An 18,337-nucleotide genomic window follows, 5' to 3' on the forward strand; every position below is an offset into this window, starting at 1 on the left:
GCCCGCAGGTGAAACAGCTCCCCCAGCAGGGTGAGGGCTGCACCTGGCGCGGCCGCCCTGTGAACCGTTTTTGCATAAGCTCAGCCCTCTTGCTGTTTTTTCCACTTGCATCCCAGTGTTGTGGAGCACAGTGCGCTTTTGTGTGGCCTCTGCTTTCCTGCCGCCCGCCCCGCTCCGGTTTGGACCTGGAGGTGACCTTTGTCCCACATGCCGCCAGCCGTCCCCACGTGGCAGAACACTCTGTGACTCTGGGTCTCTGCTCCCAGCCCTAGTAAGAGCGAGTGGGAATGGCACTCTTGGGGTTTTGTTTTTCCCCAAGAGCTCAGGAACGGGAAACATTCCCTTGACTGGTATGTGCATGGAGAAGCTTTGACCAAAATCTTCCCCGGGGTGAGAAGCCAGGTGATCTTTTGATAGGGATCACCTGGGCCCATTCACACACCGGGGCCTTGTTCCAGGAGCCATTTCTCAAACGACGAGGAACCTGCCGTTCGTTTTCGGCGTGTCCTGGGAGGACCTACGTGACTTCGTACTGCTCCCAACTCAGATTTTAGCACCTTGAGGCTTAGCCTCCTAAGAGTTTTGAAATAAAGCAAGCCACGGGAGCGGAAGGTGGAAAACACTGTGCTGCAAGCAAGATCCTCCCCCACTTGACCTGGATTGTTGCTGCTCTTTGGTGCCTTGAAGGTTAAGTGCACCCGGGATATTTTTAAACTGGCCAGGGCCGGTTAATCTGAAAGGGACATTTACAGGCACGGCGGGAGCCGCTCGCCGGCCGAGCTGCAGGCCCTCCGCAGACAGGGAACCTGGACAATGTGATCCCCAGCGCACGGTCCGTGGAGAGGACATGGGGAAAGGAAAGGCGGAGAGAGAAGTGGTAAGTGAGCTTGCCCCTCCAGGGGGTCAGGGACTGAAAGGCAGTGGCGAAGTGAATGGGAATTCCCCCTGTACAGCTGGGTGCCTGTGAGCCGTGGCAGCTCTGCCATGGGGGCAGTGGAGCACTCGTGTTCTGTTTGCGGGAAGCTGATCCTAAGGGCCCTGAGTGTAACACTGATGAAGCAGATGGGTCTTCTTTCTTTGCTTCTATAAATGGTTATGTTGCTGGGAATCCCCATGCAAACTCCCTAGCTCCACGCACCGAAATGGTTTAGGTTTTAGGTTTATTTAGAAGGCAGTTCTGTGATTTTTTTTTTTATTTTGTCCGAACTTTTTTACTTTTGTCCCCAAACTTGTAAAAAATACTTTATTTTTAGAGAGATGGGAGGGAGAAAGAGAGGGAGGGAAAAACATCGATGTGTGAGAGACACATGGACTGGTTGCTTCTCATAGGCCCCCAGCTGGGAACCTGGCCTGCAACCCAGGCACGTGACCTGACTGGGACTCGAACCAGTGACGCTTTGGTTCCCAGGCCGGCTCTCAAGCCACTGAGCCACTCCTGCCAGAGCTCAAACTTCTGTCTTAAGGAAAAGTATTCTGTTTCTCAAACTGGATTGTGTTTTTAAAAAGCAGACTTTGCCCTGGCCGGGTGACTCGGTTGGTTGGAGCGTTGTCCCCGTTCACCAAAAGATTACAGGTTCCACCCCCAGGTCAGGGCACGTTCCTAGGTGGTGGGTTCATTCCCCGGTTGGGGTGTGTACCAGAGGCTACCAACTGATGTTTCTCTCTCACGTAGATGTTTCTCTCCCTCCTTCTCTCCCTCCCCTCCCCCTCCTCTAAAATCAGTGAACATAGCCTTGGGTGAGGATTAAAACACTTTTTTTCAAAGGAGACTCTAAGAGTAAAGCATTTATAGTGTTTCTGTGTTGCTAGAAAGACATCGTTTTTCTTTAATTTTTAAAAATCCGATTACAAACTAAAGGGCCGTAGAAGTGCAGAGGACAGTGGGGCGTCTCCTCGCTCCATCCCTCCGTCTGCCTCTCCTCCTCAGGGAGCTGCTACACATTTGGTGTAAAACTTCCCAGGTCTTGTTTCCTGAATACATCTTATTCTTTGCTTCCGTCTGGTACATAACTCTCTCTTCCACACTGATCTTTATTATTTTAACACAAATGGGCTTCCCCACGGGTGATGGGACCCACCACCCAGATTTGCTGGGGACTTCCCAGAAAGCGAGTCTTTTCCGTTGAAGAACTGCAGACTATGAATGGCCGCCTTCTAACAGGGCCTTGGCAGATCTTTACAGAGATGTGATTTCTGTACCGACCTCTCCAGGTTTTGAATGGAAAGACCCAGCCAGTGCTCAGCCAGGTCATGGGAGGTGCAAACGTGCCCTATATTTGAAAAGCTGGGGCGAGGCTGGTAAATTCCCTCCTGCTCAGATCCTTTTAGATCTGAAGTAGAGGCACGAGGGTTACATTACTCATTCTTTGTGGTGACGTAAACATTTTAATCTTCTGCAGCGGAGGTTTTACGAAAACCTCATCCCCATAGAAACTTCGGGGCCCCTTATTCTAACGCTTCTTCTGGATTTCTACTCCGGGATCCTTCACTTCAGAGGAGACTGGGGATGCCTGGAAGCGAGGGCAGAAATGTTGCCTTTTATCTGCAAACCCGATGCACGTATCGGATAGTGGTCTCATAGAGCGTTCTCTGCGTTACAGCGGTGAACTTGGCACCGAGGAGTAAGAGGCCGTGCTCCTGTATTCATTCTGTGGATCCAGGACTCTCTGTCCTGGACAGGCCAGGCGGGCGCAGCAGGAAACCTGAGGTCTGGGTTATCGGGAAGTTGGCACATGCCGGATGGTCACACATAGGACAGACCTGGGGCAGGGGATGAGGGGGTGTAATTGACTCCATGCCACGGACCAGGAAATCACAGTTCAGAGAATTACTGTGGCAGGCTCAGGTCGATCAGATAACACACAGCACAGCCTCCACCCAGGTCAGCCTTGCACCAGAAGTGCTGCTGGCGACCTCTCGGGGGCCCCAGCACACCTGAGCACCCTCACGTGCAGGGGGTGGGGCCCTGGGGCACAGCCGCACCCCTCCAACAGCCTGGGCTTCATGCCCCTCCCCCTGGACTCACTGAGGCCTCCCCAGCTCTTCAGATCAGATTAAACCACTGGTGAGAGTGACAGTGAGTGACAACCCCGAACACACTCCCCTTTCCTCTTGGAAGTAAATGGGTCGCAGGCTCCAGTAAATTAACTGGAATCATTTGTTGTTGGATGTGCCCCCATTAGCAGGCTCTCCCCACTATGTCCTAAGGAAGGGTGTGGTCCCCTATTGCCACACTCTCCACAAAGCGGGGCCGTGGGGACCCTCCTGTTTGGGATGATAACCCGTGCAAGTGGGAAGGGGCTGTGGTTCCAGGCAGTTTGGGAAACATCGGGCTGCTTGCTGGGATTCCTGCCCCATCTCCTTCCAACATTCCCTCCACCTTCCTGCTCGGCAGCCCCTCCTGGCTAACCCACACGGCCGGTCTCGGCAGAAGCACCCTGCTTGGAGAACAGCGCCCCTCACCTCGCAGACCGAGGCTGGGTCCCTGTCCCATGCACAGCACAGGCTTCTCCTCCGTGACAGTTCTCCTGGCTGTGCCCTTACGATCACCTGTGATCTTAACACAGTGACGTGGTAAACCCACGAGGTCAGGGCCATTCCTGTGAGGTCTGCTCTGTGTCTCCAGCAGCCGGCACCAGGCGTGGCAAGTGCTTGGGAAATACTGGCGCTTGGATGAGTGGATGGTTAAAGAAGGCAGGTTCCCGGTGCAGAAGGAACAGAGGGGAAGGAGGATGGAATTCCATCTGCAAAGGTGGCGGGGGCCCAGGCCCCGAGGCTCGAGGGGTGGCCTGCATCAGCGGTTTCTGCGGGGACGACTCACGTGAGAGGCCGGCAGAGCAGATGAGCCCGATTAGCCCCGGAGACGGTCGAACACATTTTCCACTGCGGGCAGGAGACCTGCTCCTCTCACATTTCTCCGAGGCAAGGGCTGGTCCGGGACCCCGTGGGCCAGTTTTGCCTTGGCCGGCAGATCAGCTCCCATCAAAAGTTGGGTTTGGCTCACCAGGCATTGACTGAGCACCTACAGTGTGCCGGGCACCAAAGCATACCTTTCTGGGTCCACGCTCCTGGGGACTTGGGTAATCGGAGCCTTTTCCCGAAATTCACAGACTTTTCTCAAATGTGTTTTCCTCTCCAAAGTCGGCCCCCAGGTGGTGGCCCCTGCAGCTGCACACCTGCCAGACTCTAAAAAATTAATCAAGCGGTTTGGGATATGGCACAGAGACACAGGGACACAGATACAAGATGCTTACTTGCACAGCCGTCGCCGGGGCTGTCCAGAGAGAGACCCGGGGGCTCCGACGTCAGTCTGAGAACTGCTCACTCTCCCCAGGTCTTGTTTCTAGTTTCTGATTCCACACACTTCGGAGGGTAGCCCCTTAATAAATTCAGCCAACAGCCTGCTCACCCCCACCAGTTACACACCTAGGCCTTGGAGTAAGGCAGGTCAGGTTTGAATTTCATGTACCTCCGCGCTCTGTGACTTGGAGCAAGTCACGGGGTCCCCCTCTCTGGGCAGTGGGTTTTCATGCTTGATCTGTGAAATAGGATAATAGTAATAATTAATACTGTGAAATGGATGAGAATAATACTTCCCTTGTAGGGCTGCTACAAGGAGTCGACGAGATTCTGGATGCAAGGTGCTCGTTACAGTGGGAAGGGTTGCAATTATTTATTAGTGTAGTGAGCATTTATAGCAGGGAGCAAGAGAGCAGAGGCTCTTTGGAGGTGAGGGTTGCAGTTCTGTGGGTAACGAAGTGTGACATTGCACCAGCACCCTGGGTCACAATCACAGGCAAAGGCAAGGGGTGCCTTCTCAAGTCTCACCGTTTGCAGGGAAGTACACCTCCCTGGGGCGGGGGGTGCACCTGAAGGTTGTCACATAGCTTTCTCAGATGGAAAAGAACTGAAAACAAATGACTATTCACAACAGAACCAATTTGCTGATTGTGGCTCCTGGTTTAGTAGCTTTGGCAGAGTCCCCGTCTTCAGCCAGTAGTTAATTAACTCACCGTCTGGCAGGGAGCCAGGAGCACTTTCTGCTTCAGCCGCGCAGCAGATGTGCCTTCTCTCAGCTCTCCCTCTCTGCCCGGGAAAGGGGTCTCTCTGAACTGCCTTCCAGGCGTGGCTTTTCCTGATTCCGGTGTTCTAGATGTTGATTTGAAAGTCTTTTTCTTCATCTGGGAAGAACGCTCCTGTCTCCCTCAAAGTCTTTCCCAGGAGAAGGACCCCAAATCTAGAGAAGTGCTTTCCTTGTTATTTCTTGGTTGCATTTTCGTTCCTCAAGAGTGGATGCATTTAAAGGCGAGCCCTCAGCTCCAAGGAGCCAAGCAGCGCACTGTGATGACCACGTCTCAGCTCTGCCGACGCGGGGTCTTTCTTGGGGCTTACGGAGGGAAATTCTGCGCCCAGAGCAAGAAAGCATGAGGGTGAGGAGCATGGGCTGCCAAGTGAGGCCACTGGGACCTGAACGTGAACTTGGGGAGTGACTGGGCCTGTTTCCTGTAAAAGGGGAGTGAGGCCCTGGCTGGTGTGGCTCAGTGGATTGAGTGCCAGCCTTCGAAGCAAAGGGTCGCCAGTTCAATTCCCAATCAAGGCACAAGCCTGGGTTGCAGGCCAGGTCCCCAGTAGGGTGCATGTAAACCACACGTTGATGTTTCTCTCCCTCTCTTTCTCCCACCCTCCTCCTCATCTAAAAATGAATAAATAAAATCTTAAAAAAGGGCAAGGGGAGTGAAAAGTGGTACCTACTGCAGAGGGTTGCAGGGGGAAGTGGAGACCACGAGTGTGAAGCTTATGACAGTGGCCCTGATGGGCTGTGCGCTCGATAGACACTAATGATACGGGAAAACACCCTGTGATTTTTCTGGGGTCATTCCCTGTGCCCTGCAATGCTCCGGATCTTTCCTTTCATCCCTTCTTTACCCCCCGTGTTGGCCTTGAAAAAACCCTCTCTCTGAAAACGGAACCCGGGTGCACTGTTGGTGGGAATGCAGACTGGTGCAGCCGCTGTGCGAAACTGTGTGGAGGGTCCTTAGAAAATTAAAGATGGAACTGCCTTAGGACCCAGCGACTCCACTTCTGGGTATATGTCTGAAGAAACCCAAAACACTGATTCGGAAGACCAGGTGCGCCCTGTGTTCATTGCAGCATTACTTACAATAGTGAGGGCAGGGAAGCAGCCCAAGTGCCTATCACACAAGTGGACACAAAATAGAATGTCACTTGGCCATGAAAAAAAGAATGAAATCTTACCATTTGCAACAGCATGGATGGACCTAAAGGGTATTATGCTCAGGGAAATAAGTGAAACCGAGAAAGACAAGTACCACATGTCTTCACTTGTATATGGAATCTAAAGGACAGAAGAAAGCTCCGAGACACAGAGAGCCACAAGGGACGGGGGTTGCGGGGCTGGGTGACAAAGGTGAAGGGACTGAGAAGCACAGATGGGCGGTTCCGAAACAGTCATGGGGACGTCAAGTCCAGCACAGGGGATAGTCAGTGACCTGGTGATCACCCCGTGTGGTGCCCGGTGGGCACTGGGAATATCCGGGGGACGCTTTGTAAAGTACACGGTCATCTAACTACTGTGCTGCACACCTGGAACTAATACAGGAAAATATTGAGTGTCGACTGTCACTGAAAAATAAATTTTAAATAATTCTCTCTGAATAACAGGAAAGTGACCCCTGCCCATGCCACCCTCTGCCCCAAACATGCACAGTCCTTGGGAACATCGCCCTTTGATCAGTGAGCAGGGGAGGAGCGGGACCAGACCGCCTCTGAAGCCCCAGGGATGTCCCTGTCCCCTTTGGGAAATGGGGACATTCCCTGTGGTGCCTCCCCCCACGCTGCTCGTGGCTGGAGCCTGGAGAAGCTGAAGTGAGCCCAGGGGGTGTCCCTAGTGTGGGGGGGTGCCTGTTACCGAGGGGGAGTCCATTCGCAGAGGACGCCCCTCCCAGCGGGAACCACGCTCCCCACCGCCTGCCTCATCCCTGTTGGCGTCCAGGGAGGCGAAGGTCATGTCCAGAGACTGAAGGCACTTTGGTTGGACCTGCCGACAATGGGATGAGGCGGGCGAGGGAGGCGGCTGGTGGAGGTCGGTGGTTACGATGAGCTGTGCCCTGTGGAGGGGCGGCATCAGATGCTCACGGCTCCGTCCCCTGGGAATGTCCTGACTTGGAGGGGGCAGCGAGCTTGTCTGAGGCTCCCTCTGTGTGCAGGTGGCAGAGCGGAGATGGGGAAGCAGGTCGGTTTCCAGGACCCCAAACGAGGTGCCCAAGGAAAGTGGCTTTTGCCTGGGTGTAGAAGGGGACCTGGCCTGCAGCTGGGACCTGGGGGCTGGGCATGGCTGTGCCCCTCATTTCATGTGTGACCTCTGGCCTCTGTTCATCCATAACTCTCCACGTGCTCCCCCTCTTAGGCTGTAGGTTGGAGCAGGTGGCTTTTGGGGAAATACTAACCTGTGATTCCCCTGGCCCCTTGGGCCAGAGTACAGGTGAGGGAAGCCACCAGTCAGCTTTGCATGCCCTGGCAGCCTCACGTGGTCACCCCTATTACCTTAATTCTCTGAACTTGGAAAAGGACCTTGTGCCGTCGCCTGCCAGCTGGACGGTCCTGTTGCTTCTGCTTTTCTTCCCATCGTGCCCAACTTGGCCAGACCCAGGTCTGCTGAGACTCCCTCCCCCACTCCCAGCAGGTGTCTGACCGGTGACCCCACAGTAACAGAAGGCCGCCTCAGCCTGGTTTCCCCGTGTGCACCAGGCTCTCGAGATCATGGGAATGTTTTGCTTTAGAGACACGGAATTGGGCAAGGGGGCGATTGCATGAGCGGAGAAGGAGACCTAAGTACAGGAATGTGGTAAGCCAGAGGGAGGCGGCTGCCTCTTGGGTACCTGAGCTTGAGGCCAGGTGAGGGCCGAGCCGGGACCTTCACAAATGGCTCCTGTTCGCGGGTGACAAATAAGGACATGTGCAGCACAGCTGACTTGGGAGAGCCTTCCCCGCATTGGAGCACTGGCCGTTCAGACTCCTCCCCCGGGGCCTGAGGCCACCACCGGCCTCCTGCTGAAAGGTGACACTGTCCGGGCTGGGTTCCCTTAGTCACTCTGTGAGAGCCACTGTCAGACTCGAACAGGCTCGAACAGGCGAGAATGCAGCTGGCCGCTGTGTCCGCAGCGATGGTAAGTGGCAGGCAGCAAGCTCTCGGGAGCTCATCTTGGTGGGAGGGCACGTCCGAGTGTGAGCCAGGACTGCTGGTTGAACACCGACCTCCTGCCCCTCGCTCGCTCAGAGACCTTGCCAGCTGTGGGTGTGGAGGGGGGCTGGGAACCAAACTCGCGGCCCCCTGGCTGCCGAGCCCTCGTCTGGCTGCTGGCCAGCACTTGTTGGAGCCGACCCGGGTCCTGCCTTCACGGTGGCCAGGGCCGCGATTGCTCTGGAACCCGGTAGCTGTTGCTTGCGTTCGGTTTGCATAAAACAGAAATAGCGCTGGCCGGTGCGTGGTGTGGGGTCAGCTGGGTTATTTTAGCGGAGGGCCACAGCTTGGCGTGGCGTGGCCCACAGAGGCTCATGGGAAGGGCCCCTCTGGTCTTTCCTGCCCGTGGAACCAGACCCCACACAATATGCTCCTAAATCAGGGTGTCAAACTCATGTTCACGGGGGGCCATATCAGCCTCGTGGTTGCCTTCAGAGGGCTGAATGTAATTTTAGGACTGTATAAATGTAACTATTCCCTAATGGTTAAACGAGAGTTCAGCGCTGCCACCGGGTAGAAACAAGGTGCCGGGCTGGATAAAACAAGGTGGAGGGCCGGATTCGGCCCATGGGCCTTGGGTTTGCCACCTGTGCCCTAGATTACTATGCACACCCAACGTTGTACTGGTTTTTTAAACCCTCACCTGAGGGTATGTTTATGGATTTGAGAGAGAGAGAGAGAGAAACATCCACTGTACATGCGCCAGCTGGGGGTCAAACACGTAACCCAGGCACGTGCCCTGACCAGGAATCGAACCCTCAGCCTTTTGGGGTATAGGATGCTGCTCCAACCGAGCCACCCGGCCAGGGCCGTATTGTTAGTTCCCACACTGCTGCACTGTTCCTCCCCCGTGCGCGGGCAGGTGTCTGGTTCTAGGGTCGTCCCCATGTGCTTGTAGTCCCGGCCTCCATTGTATGGGGTTGTTTATGTCCAGGTCGGGGGTGGGTGCTGGGCCTGGACTTGAGTGAACTCAGGGTCCACAGCTTCCCTGAGCCACAGTTCACTGACTGTGAAATGGGACTAAAATGATGACAATAGCAAGTGTTGGTGAGGAGGTGGAGACACAGGACCCCGGTCCAGGCCTGGTGGGAACGGAAGACGGTGCAGCTGCTGTGGGAGAAGTCAGGTGGCTCCTCAGAAAGGCGCACGTTGAGTCACTCTGTGGCCCAGTGACCTCACTCTCGGGCATGTTCCCGATGAATGGGGAACAGGGACAAGCAGCTTCATGTACACACGTGTTCACAGCAGACTCCGACTTTCTGATGTCCAAGCCTGGACCTTACCCTGGCACTATTAACATTGGGAACTAGAGGCCCTGGCTGGTGTGGCTCAGTGGATTGAGCACGGGCCTGGGAACCAAAGGGTCACCGGTTCGATTCCCAGTCAGGGCACAAGCCTGGGTTTCAGGCCAGATCCTCAGTGGGGGGGTGCTTGAGAGGCAACCACACATGGGTGTTTCTCTCTCTCTTTCTCCTTCCCTTCTCCTCTCTCTAAAAAATAAAATCTTAAAAAAAACTTTGGGGGCTAGAGAGTTCTTTGTGGTCGGGACTGTCCCCTGTAGTTCAGGATGTTGCGACACATCCCTGGGCTCTACCTGCTGGGTGCCAGGAGCACCTTCCTTCTCCCAGGTGTCGCAATCAAAAATGTCTGGACGTTGCCTAATGTCCCTGGGGAATAAAACTGCCTTTGGGTGAGAACCATTTGTCTTTTTTAAAAATATATATGTGTTTATTGATTTTAGAGAGAGGAAGGGGGAGACACACACACACACACACACACACACACACACACACTGATGTGAAAGAGAAACATCAATTGGTTGCGTCCCATGCACGCCCCGACCAGGGGTTTAACCCACAACCTACGTTATATGCTCTGACCCGGGATGGAGCCCCGAACCTTCTAGTGTACAGGATGACGCTCCACCCAACTGAGCCACCCGGCCAGGGCGAGAACCACAGGTCTTAACCCGTATGCCTGTTCCTTCCCTCCCTCCCGCTTCTACATGGCACGGTGGGAGCTTCTGGGGACGGCATCTATTTCTTACTCATTTCTTGCACATAGTAAGTCCTCCAGAAAAGCTTAAAAAGTGTCAGGAAGAAAGGTGAGAGTCCTGAAATTGCTGGCTTACTCATGCCCTCAGGACACATGTTGAAATTGGTGATTGGCAGATGGCATCACGGAAAATGTTGCCAAGGCTCTCCTACATCCTCCTGGGGCAGGAGGGCAGGCCAGGGTAGAAGGCCACGCCCCTCTCACGCCCTCTGCCCACAACCCAGCCCGCACTTCCGCCACTCCGCAGCCAGTTCCCGCCGGGCTCTGGCATCCTACAGCTTTGCTCCGTCTGTTTATTCCTCTTAGTTTTTTGGCACTGTTGGTTCTTCAGGATTTCCTATGTATAGGATCGTGCCAGTTGAGAATAAAGATGGTTTTACATCTCCTTTGCCAGTTTGGATGGCTTCATTTCTTTTTCTTGTCCCGTTTCTCGGGCTAGAGCGCTCTCTCAGTGCAACATTGACTAGCCATGGTGACCCTGGGCACCCTCGTCTCATTCCTGGGCTTAGGGGGGAAGTGTTCAGTCTTTCACCTTTGAGTATATGTTAGCTTTTCATGACTGTGCCTTAGCACGTCGAATTCCCTTCCGTTCCTAGTTTTCTGGGTGTTCAGCCATGCAAGGGTGCTGGGTTTTGTCAACTTGTTTTCTGGGCCAATTGAGATGATCACGTGCTTTTCCCCCTTTGTTCTGTTACTGTGGTTGGTTACATTGGTTGGTGTTGGACCACCCTCATCTGACCTTTCTTTTAAATACAACTTGATGACCTCAAAACAAACAAACAAACAAACAAACAAACAAACAAACAAACAAAAACGTTCTGACCCTGTGTATCACCTAGAAAGTATTGGGTTGGCCAAAGAGTTCGTTTCCTTTTTTCCTTAAAATAAAAGACACACTTTTCCTTTTCACCAATAGTTTTATTGATTTGGATATTTTTAGTATGTCGTCGGCTGGTTCTCTTCTGCGTGGTACAATGTTGATTGTTCTCAATGTTTCGATTTGATCGCTGTCCACTTCAATGGTCTACCTGACTGCAGAGCAGCGTCCAGTGGGAAATCTCCAGCACAAACCTTCGCACCACTTTTGGCACGTTCGATCCATCACAGCACCTTCTCCATACACTGCACAAATCTTTCTTTTTGCATTTCAGTTCTGTTTTTACCTTTCTTGAAATGAGAAAGCATAATATGCCAAAAATGTTGTGTATTTTTTTTACCATCTTCAATATTAAAATGGCTATGCAAAGCTTCATCAATTTTTATGTTTTTTTTTAAATATTTTATTTTTAGAGAGGGGCAGGGAGGGAGAAAGAGAGGGAGAGAAACATCAATGTGTGGTTGCCTCTCACATGCCCCCTGCTGGGGACCTGGCCCATAACCCAGGCATGTGCCCTGACTCGGAATCAAACCAGAGACCTTTTGGTTCATAGGCTGGTGCTCAACCCACTGAACCACACCAGCCAGAGCTTATAAGTTGTTTTTAACTGCAAGCAGATATGACAGCTGTCACAATACAATCTAGCAAAATGGTTTGATTGAAGTTGAAGACCACTTTGCAGTGCTAGAGCGTCTTACAAAAAAAAACAGCAAATGAACTTTTTGGCCAACCCAGTGCCTTTAACAACACGTTTTGGCAAGTTCTGTTGCCCAAAATGTGAGGGCAGCACATGGTCCGGGTGGTTCTGGGAAATCTGGAGAACTTCTCGGCTTCCCTTAAGAACATTGTGTTGAAACTAAAGAAAAAACATCTTTTAAATACTAAATTGTTAAGCTTAAGATTTGTGATCCTTTTTTAACACTTTTATCCTATAACTAGTAAAACCGTGGCCCAGAAATTTCAACTTGTTCAGGTTATGTTTTGGTTTGTTAGCTTTTTAACAATATTTCTTTCAGCCCTGGCTGGTGTGGCTCAGTGGATTGAGTGCCATCCTGCAATTTGATTCCCAGTTTGATTCCCCAGTTCGATTCCCAGTCAGGGCACATGCCTGGGTTGTGAGCCAGGTCCCTGGTAGGGGGTATGCAAGAGACAACCACACACTGATGTTTCTCTCCCTCTCTTTCTCCTACCCCTTCCCTTCTGTCTAAAAATAAATAAATAAATAATATTTTTTTAAAGAATTGAAAAACCAGCATTTCCTTCCAATAAAAATAACAACTATCTACTCATCAAGGGGACAGAGTCTGTGTGGTGGGAAGAGACATGGGTTAGAAATCAGAACATCTACATTCATTCAACCAAGTGAATTTCTGCCCGTGGGTGAGCTCCCACTCTCGGTCCGGCGCTGTTCTGGGCCCTGGAACAGAATGTGCTCTGCCCGGCCGTGTCCGCTGGCACCCTCCACGGCAGGTGCACTAGCGCTGGGAGGAAGACAGGACGGGTGTCTTTCCTCCTTCCGTCACGCTGATTGTGATGATAACAATGGTGATGAAGGTGACCACAGACGTGACAGTCCCCTTATGTCTTCAAATTAGAATACAGTGAAGTCTTTTTTTGATAACAGCTGCATTGAACTATAATTCACATACCATGTGATTCACCTCTCATGTAAAGTGAATGGTGTTTAGTGTATTCTCACTGCCATCAATTTTAGAACATTGTCATCGCTCCAGACAGACGCCTCGTACCCTTTAGTCACCTCCCCTGTCCCACTAGCCTCAGGCAACCACTCACCTTCTGTCTCTGTGGAGTTGCCCTTTCTGGGCATGTGAGCTACATGGAATCATACAATATGAGGTCTTTTGTGACTGGCCTCTTTTACTTAGCGTGTTTTTAAGACTCAGGCATGTTGTAGTATGATGTATCAGCGTCCCATTCTTTTTTATGGCTCAATAATATTCCATGGTGTGGATGTACCACTTTTCGTTTATCCATTCATCAGTTAATGGACGTTTAGATTGTTTGGACTTCTTGGACGTTACGATGCTGTAGGAGTCCTCTAACATACATGATCTTGTTTATTTGGTTCTCTCTCACATGCATGTTTCTAACTGATAGTGAGCATGGGTCAATGTATCTAAATTCGAGGTGAGAGACCCAGATTTATAGGGGTTCAGGAACACGCCCACGACCACGGCACGAGGTGAGCCGCAGCCAGGTCTCTCGGCCGGATACGAGGCCCCGGCTGCCTCCCTCTGCACTAGGTCCCTTCAGAGAAATGTAACTCGATCACACAGACCCTCAAGCATCTCTCCTTTTCTCCTCACAGGTTTTCTGAATGACCCTGCTTTTCTTCCTGTCTTGTCTGATTGTCTCCTACCTGACCTTGTCCTGGTTAAAAATCTGGGGGAAAATGACCGACTCCACGCCCGCCACCAAGAACCACTCGGGGGCAAACGTCCTCCTGAACCAGGAGCCCCTTCCAGCGTCTGACAGCTCGGAGGAGCTGCAGGAAAACGGAGACAGCAGCTCTGTGCCAAAGACTCCTGACCAGGCCGAGCCGGCCTCCCCGAAAGGTCCCAAAGATGCCCGTCTGCGGAGAACCTCCCGGCCGCCGCCGTATCGGAGTCCTCAGAAAAGCCCCCTTCCCTCCCGGGATGCCTCCCCAGCCAGTGGGACGGACGCTGGGGGCCCGGAGGCCCCAGACACCAACGGCGTGTCCTCACCAAGCAGGCCCCAGGCCCGAGGCAGAGCCCTGTCCAGAGAAGACCAGAAACAGGCGCACATCAAGCGGCAGCTGATGACCAAATTCATCCTGGGCTCCTTCGATGACAACTCCTCGGACGAGGACCCCGGCATGAGCTCCTTCCGGGAGTCTTCCCGCAGGGGCAGCCGCGCCAGCCTGGGGGCCCTGTCCCTGGAGGCTGCCCGGACTGCAGGCCGCTCGGAGTCCCCCGTCCCCACGATGAGGTAATGTGCCCTTTGTCCCTGAGTTAGCGAAGGGTCTGCGCCCTTCCCTCTGGGTCACGCCATCCGCTGATGCCAACACTTCCAGGGTAGCTATGTGAAGAGCAGGAGACAGTACCCTTCTCTCTTCCTTCCCTCCCGCCTTTCAGAACCGTTTATGAAACATCTGCTGCGTGCACAGGAAGCTGGCTTGCTAGCCAACGTCAGCCATGCTGGGGAAGATGACCGTGCATGGATGACCGTGCTCTGCGCTTAGTTATAATTTAAGCCCAATGAGCTAAGGCTGGCAGGAGCCACAAGGGATGATGGGAGCCTGAACGGCAAGACAGTTTCTCTGTATCCTAAAGAGACATTCATTCCTTGTTTCTTTCATTTTTAAAAGATTTGTATTTATTTATTTTTAGAGACGGGGGAGGGAGGGAGAGAGAAAGAGAGGAAAAGAAACATTGATGTGTGAGAGAAATATCAATCGGCTGCCTCTCATAAGCCCCCTACTGGGGTCCTGGCCCACAACCCAGCCATGAGCCCTGATGGGGAATCGAACCAGCAACCATTTGGTTTGCAGACCGATACCCAGCCCATGGAGCCACACCAGCCCGGGCTTACTCCTTGTTTCTAATGAGTGAGAATCCCACATGGAGGTATTTTCAGGGAGTTGACCCCTGGTGCCACTGACCCCCAGGGGTCGGCTGAATGAAAAAATGATGTCAAAAGCTGTGTTGCAGCTGGTTGGAAGTAGTGCCTCAGAATGAGGCCGAATGTTCTATCATCCGGCTGTAGAGTTTCGGCTTTGGTATTTTTGAGTCTTTGGGGACCTCTGCAGCTTGGTTTTCGGTCCCCCGTTCACCCTTCTCTCACACCCCTGGCAGGGCCTTGGGCCAGCTCTCTGAAGGGATGGTCAGGGGGACCCCCTTCCCGCTCCAAAAAAACCCCCTCCAGAGTGTTGCTTTGCAGAGGGCCGCTGCTGGGCTGTTCTCTGAGGTAGGAACACCTTTTCCCCGGGGGACCTCCGGGTGAAATGCTCCAGCCAGTTCAGATGTGGGTCATGGAGTTCCTGGGTGGGACAGTCTGGCGTGCCGCCTGCCACCAGGTGGAGCATCAAGGAAACAGAGGCCGGAGAGTTCCTGTTAATTCCGGGAAGTTCTCTTTATGACTATGATGCCTTTTTTCCTGATAAGCTGATCAGGAGTGGTTGCCCTGAGGCACCTCTCTTGACCCTTGGGGCTTCGTTTCTCCGAAGTGGAAGCAGAGAGCAGGGCAGCCCATCCTGCCCGGCTCCAACTCCTTCCCTCTTTCTTAGACAGAAAGCAGAGGCCTGGAGGGTTCATTCCAGGGCTCCTCTGCGCTTGTGTGGAAACCACAGCAAAGAAGGGACGTGTATCTGTGCGTCTTCCCTGCCTCCCACAGTGTCCTCGGGAGCCGCTCGTCCTCGGGAGCTGCTTGAAGGCCACCTTGTGGCCCCCCTGGGTCTCTCCCTCCCAGGCTGCCCACCGTGAGACCGGCAAGGCCCGGGATGGAAATACACGTGTTTAATGTTCGGGAGCAGAGGAAGTGCTTTTTGAAGCAGCCTGCAACGGGGCCCTTCTCTGCCCTCCACATCCCAGAATACACACCCTCGCAGCGCTGGGCCTTTGCACCTGCTGTGTCCTCTGCACTGGCTCTTCCTCTTCACGCTCTCGACCTCCCACCAGGGCCGGCTCCGCGGCGGTGACCTGGGCGGTCACACAGCACCTTGAGCACATGGCTGAGTGCTCTGCTGTCACTGTCTTTAGATTTTCAATAACTTTTGAACAACGGGCTCTACGTTTTGCCCTGGGCCCCCTAAATTCTGCAGCCGGTCCTAACTCCACCTCTAGCTTTTGCCTATCAAAGTCCTTGCCTCCGAGGGCCCTTCCTGTCCCCTTCCTACCGTCAGAGTGTTCCACTCATGCCCCCCCCACCCCCCCAGTTTCTTGACCCATCACCCAGATGTGTTGTTTTCACGGCACCGAATCACTCCTTGAGATTGCCTTTAATTTCCTCATTTGTTTACTTAGTTTTTACCTGTCTCCTGCACACTCCATGAAAACAGGGCCGTATTTATGGGGTGTCCGCTTTCTCCCACTCCCTAGCCTAGTGCAGGCTCAGGGTGGACTCTGGGTAAATATTTGCCAAATGCATGAATGAAGCGAGCAAGGCATGCTTGTCAGAGACAGAGTATTTTATTTCTGGGGCACGCGGAACACTTGGTGAATGAGTCTGGGAATAGATGGGTGAATGAATGAACGAATGAATGAAGAGACATTTGGTTGTTGCTCTTTAGCAGAAGTAGAATTTTTGTTCTCAGAGAATTCTTTTTGCGTAAATCTTGTGACTTCATAGTCTGGTTCTGAGGTTAAACTCAATTTTGAATTTTTCTTCTGCTTTTTATATGGCTACACAGTCTCCCCCTTCCCTTCCATTTTCCCAGCTGACAAGGGCCGGCTAAAAATATTACAGATCCAATGACTTCATGCTGTTTGTTCGGGGCTCTCCTCCCCTCCCGTCTCTTCCCTTTTGGGTGCATCTCAGGCCAGGGGTTGGGACTTGGCCTTTCCTTGCACTTGGAAACAGTCCCCGAAGGTTGGAAGTCCCATGCAGCCCTTGGAAATAGAGACGATGAGAACGTGACATCACGTGGCAAAACAGATGCTCACATGCTCTGACATGAAGGTTACAGGTTTTCCCCTTTGATTGAACAAGCGGCGGTGTGGTTAGTACACAGTGGGCCTGGGGTGAGATACCAGGTTCAAAGCCGCCTCTTCCTAGCTTGTTGCCCTAACAGTGCTGCCGTGTGGGGTGCGCGAGTGGGCCGAGTGGGACGGGATGGATTTGGGATTGTGCAACTCAGTCCTGAAACTTAAAGTTACAAAATTCAAGTTCATGAGTTGGCGGTGAACTCACTTAACAGCAAACCCGCCTGGAATAGTTGTGAAGTTATTTATAGTCTTTATCACCTTTTGTATGAATGCTCATGTCTTCTGCTGCTGAACTATTAGCGTGAAAGTGTGTAACATAAATTTTTACCTTCCTAAAAAAAATTTTCCCAATTCCAAAGCCCATGGGGCCCTGGCAGTTTTGGGAAAAGGATCGTGGATACATGTATGTAGCGTGGTTAGACCATTCCTAGCACCTAGTGAACAAAAAAATAAATGCTTGTGTTTAATAAATGTGTGCATGTGGCTAGAGACACAGGAAGGCGTGTCTCCAAGTAGTTAATAATTATTGTCTTTATGTGGTATAATTATCAGTAATTTAACTTTTCTTCTGTGTTCTCTAACTTTCTGCTGTAAATATTGTAACGAGTTTTAACAACGTTCAATAATGAAACATTAGAAAGTATATTGTGGGTGGGGGAGTGAACCAGGCATCTCACTTCCTAGCAACGAGGCCGAGGCCAGAGAGGTTCAGAGTCTGTCCAAGGTCTCCCAGCAAGCTTCCCACGGGCCCAGAGCACTGTTTGAGCCCAGACCCTCAGCAGGTGCAGCCTAGAAAGTGGGCGGGAAGCTCCCAGGATCGGTGTGGCCACCTGACTGCGCTCCAGCAGAGACACCACCACCCTTTCCACGAGTGGAAGAATCAGGGGGTGGGGCAGTTTGTCCTGCAACCACCCTTGAGCTGTGTGATCTTGGGGATGTCACCCACCCTCTCTGGGCCAGACTGGATACTCCAAGGTCCTCCATGGCTCTAACAGTCCTTGCTTTTCTTTTTTTAAACCCTCACCCAAGGATATGTTTGTGGATTTTAGAGGGGCGGGGGTGGGGAGAGAGAGAGAGAGAGAGAGAGAAACATTGATGTGAGAGGGAGACATCCATCGGTTGCCTCCTGTGTGTGTGCCCCGACCAGGGATCCAACCTGCAGCCTAGGTACGTGTCCGAACTGGGGATTGAACCCTCAGCTCTCTGGTGCACAGGACAATGCTCCAAACAACTGGGCCACCAGCCAGGGCTGCTTTTGTGTTTTTGTGTGGGAAAGGGTAGGTGGGGGCTGGGAGATGGGGAAAAGAGAGCAGCTGGAAAATTGGAAAAAGCTTAGTTTATAACCATTTTCTCCTTCGCCAATTACCGCAGAGAGTCTGGTTCTAGGCAAGTTGAAGGACAGACTAAGGCATGAAATGGTCAAGCAGAGAAGCTAAGGTTCGTCCCCTCCATTCATTGGCT

The 18,337-nt window shown here is 52.5% G+C and overlaps 1 protein-coding gene across 1 annotated transcript in view; it reads left to right on the forward strand.

The window, feature by feature from the left end:
- The first annotated feature begins 245 nt into the window (after nucleotides 1–245).
- ACACB (acetyl-CoA carboxylase beta) overlaps nucleotides 246–18,337 on the forward strand; it is a 94,856-nt gene continuing 76,764 nt past the window's right edge. Inside the window, exons 1-2 of the mRNA XM_045844277.1 lie at nucleotides 246–877; nucleotides 13,522–14,162. Of these exons, the coding sequence (XP_045700233.1) occupies nucleotides 13,531–14,162 (632 nt within the window). The 5' untranslated portion in view covers nucleotides 246–877; nucleotides 13,522–13,530. The remainder of the gene's footprint in view (nucleotides 878–13,521; nucleotides 14,163–18,337) is intronic.

This window comes from Phyllostomus hastatus, unplaced genomic scaffold (genome assembly GCF_019186645.2).
Source record: "Phyllostomus hastatus isolate PE091 unplaced genomic scaffold, TTU_PhHast_1.1 phas_contig_1162, whole genome shotgun sequence".
NCBI lineage: Eukaryota > Metazoa > Chordata > Mammalia > Chiroptera > Phyllostomidae > Phyllostomus > Phyllostomus hastatus.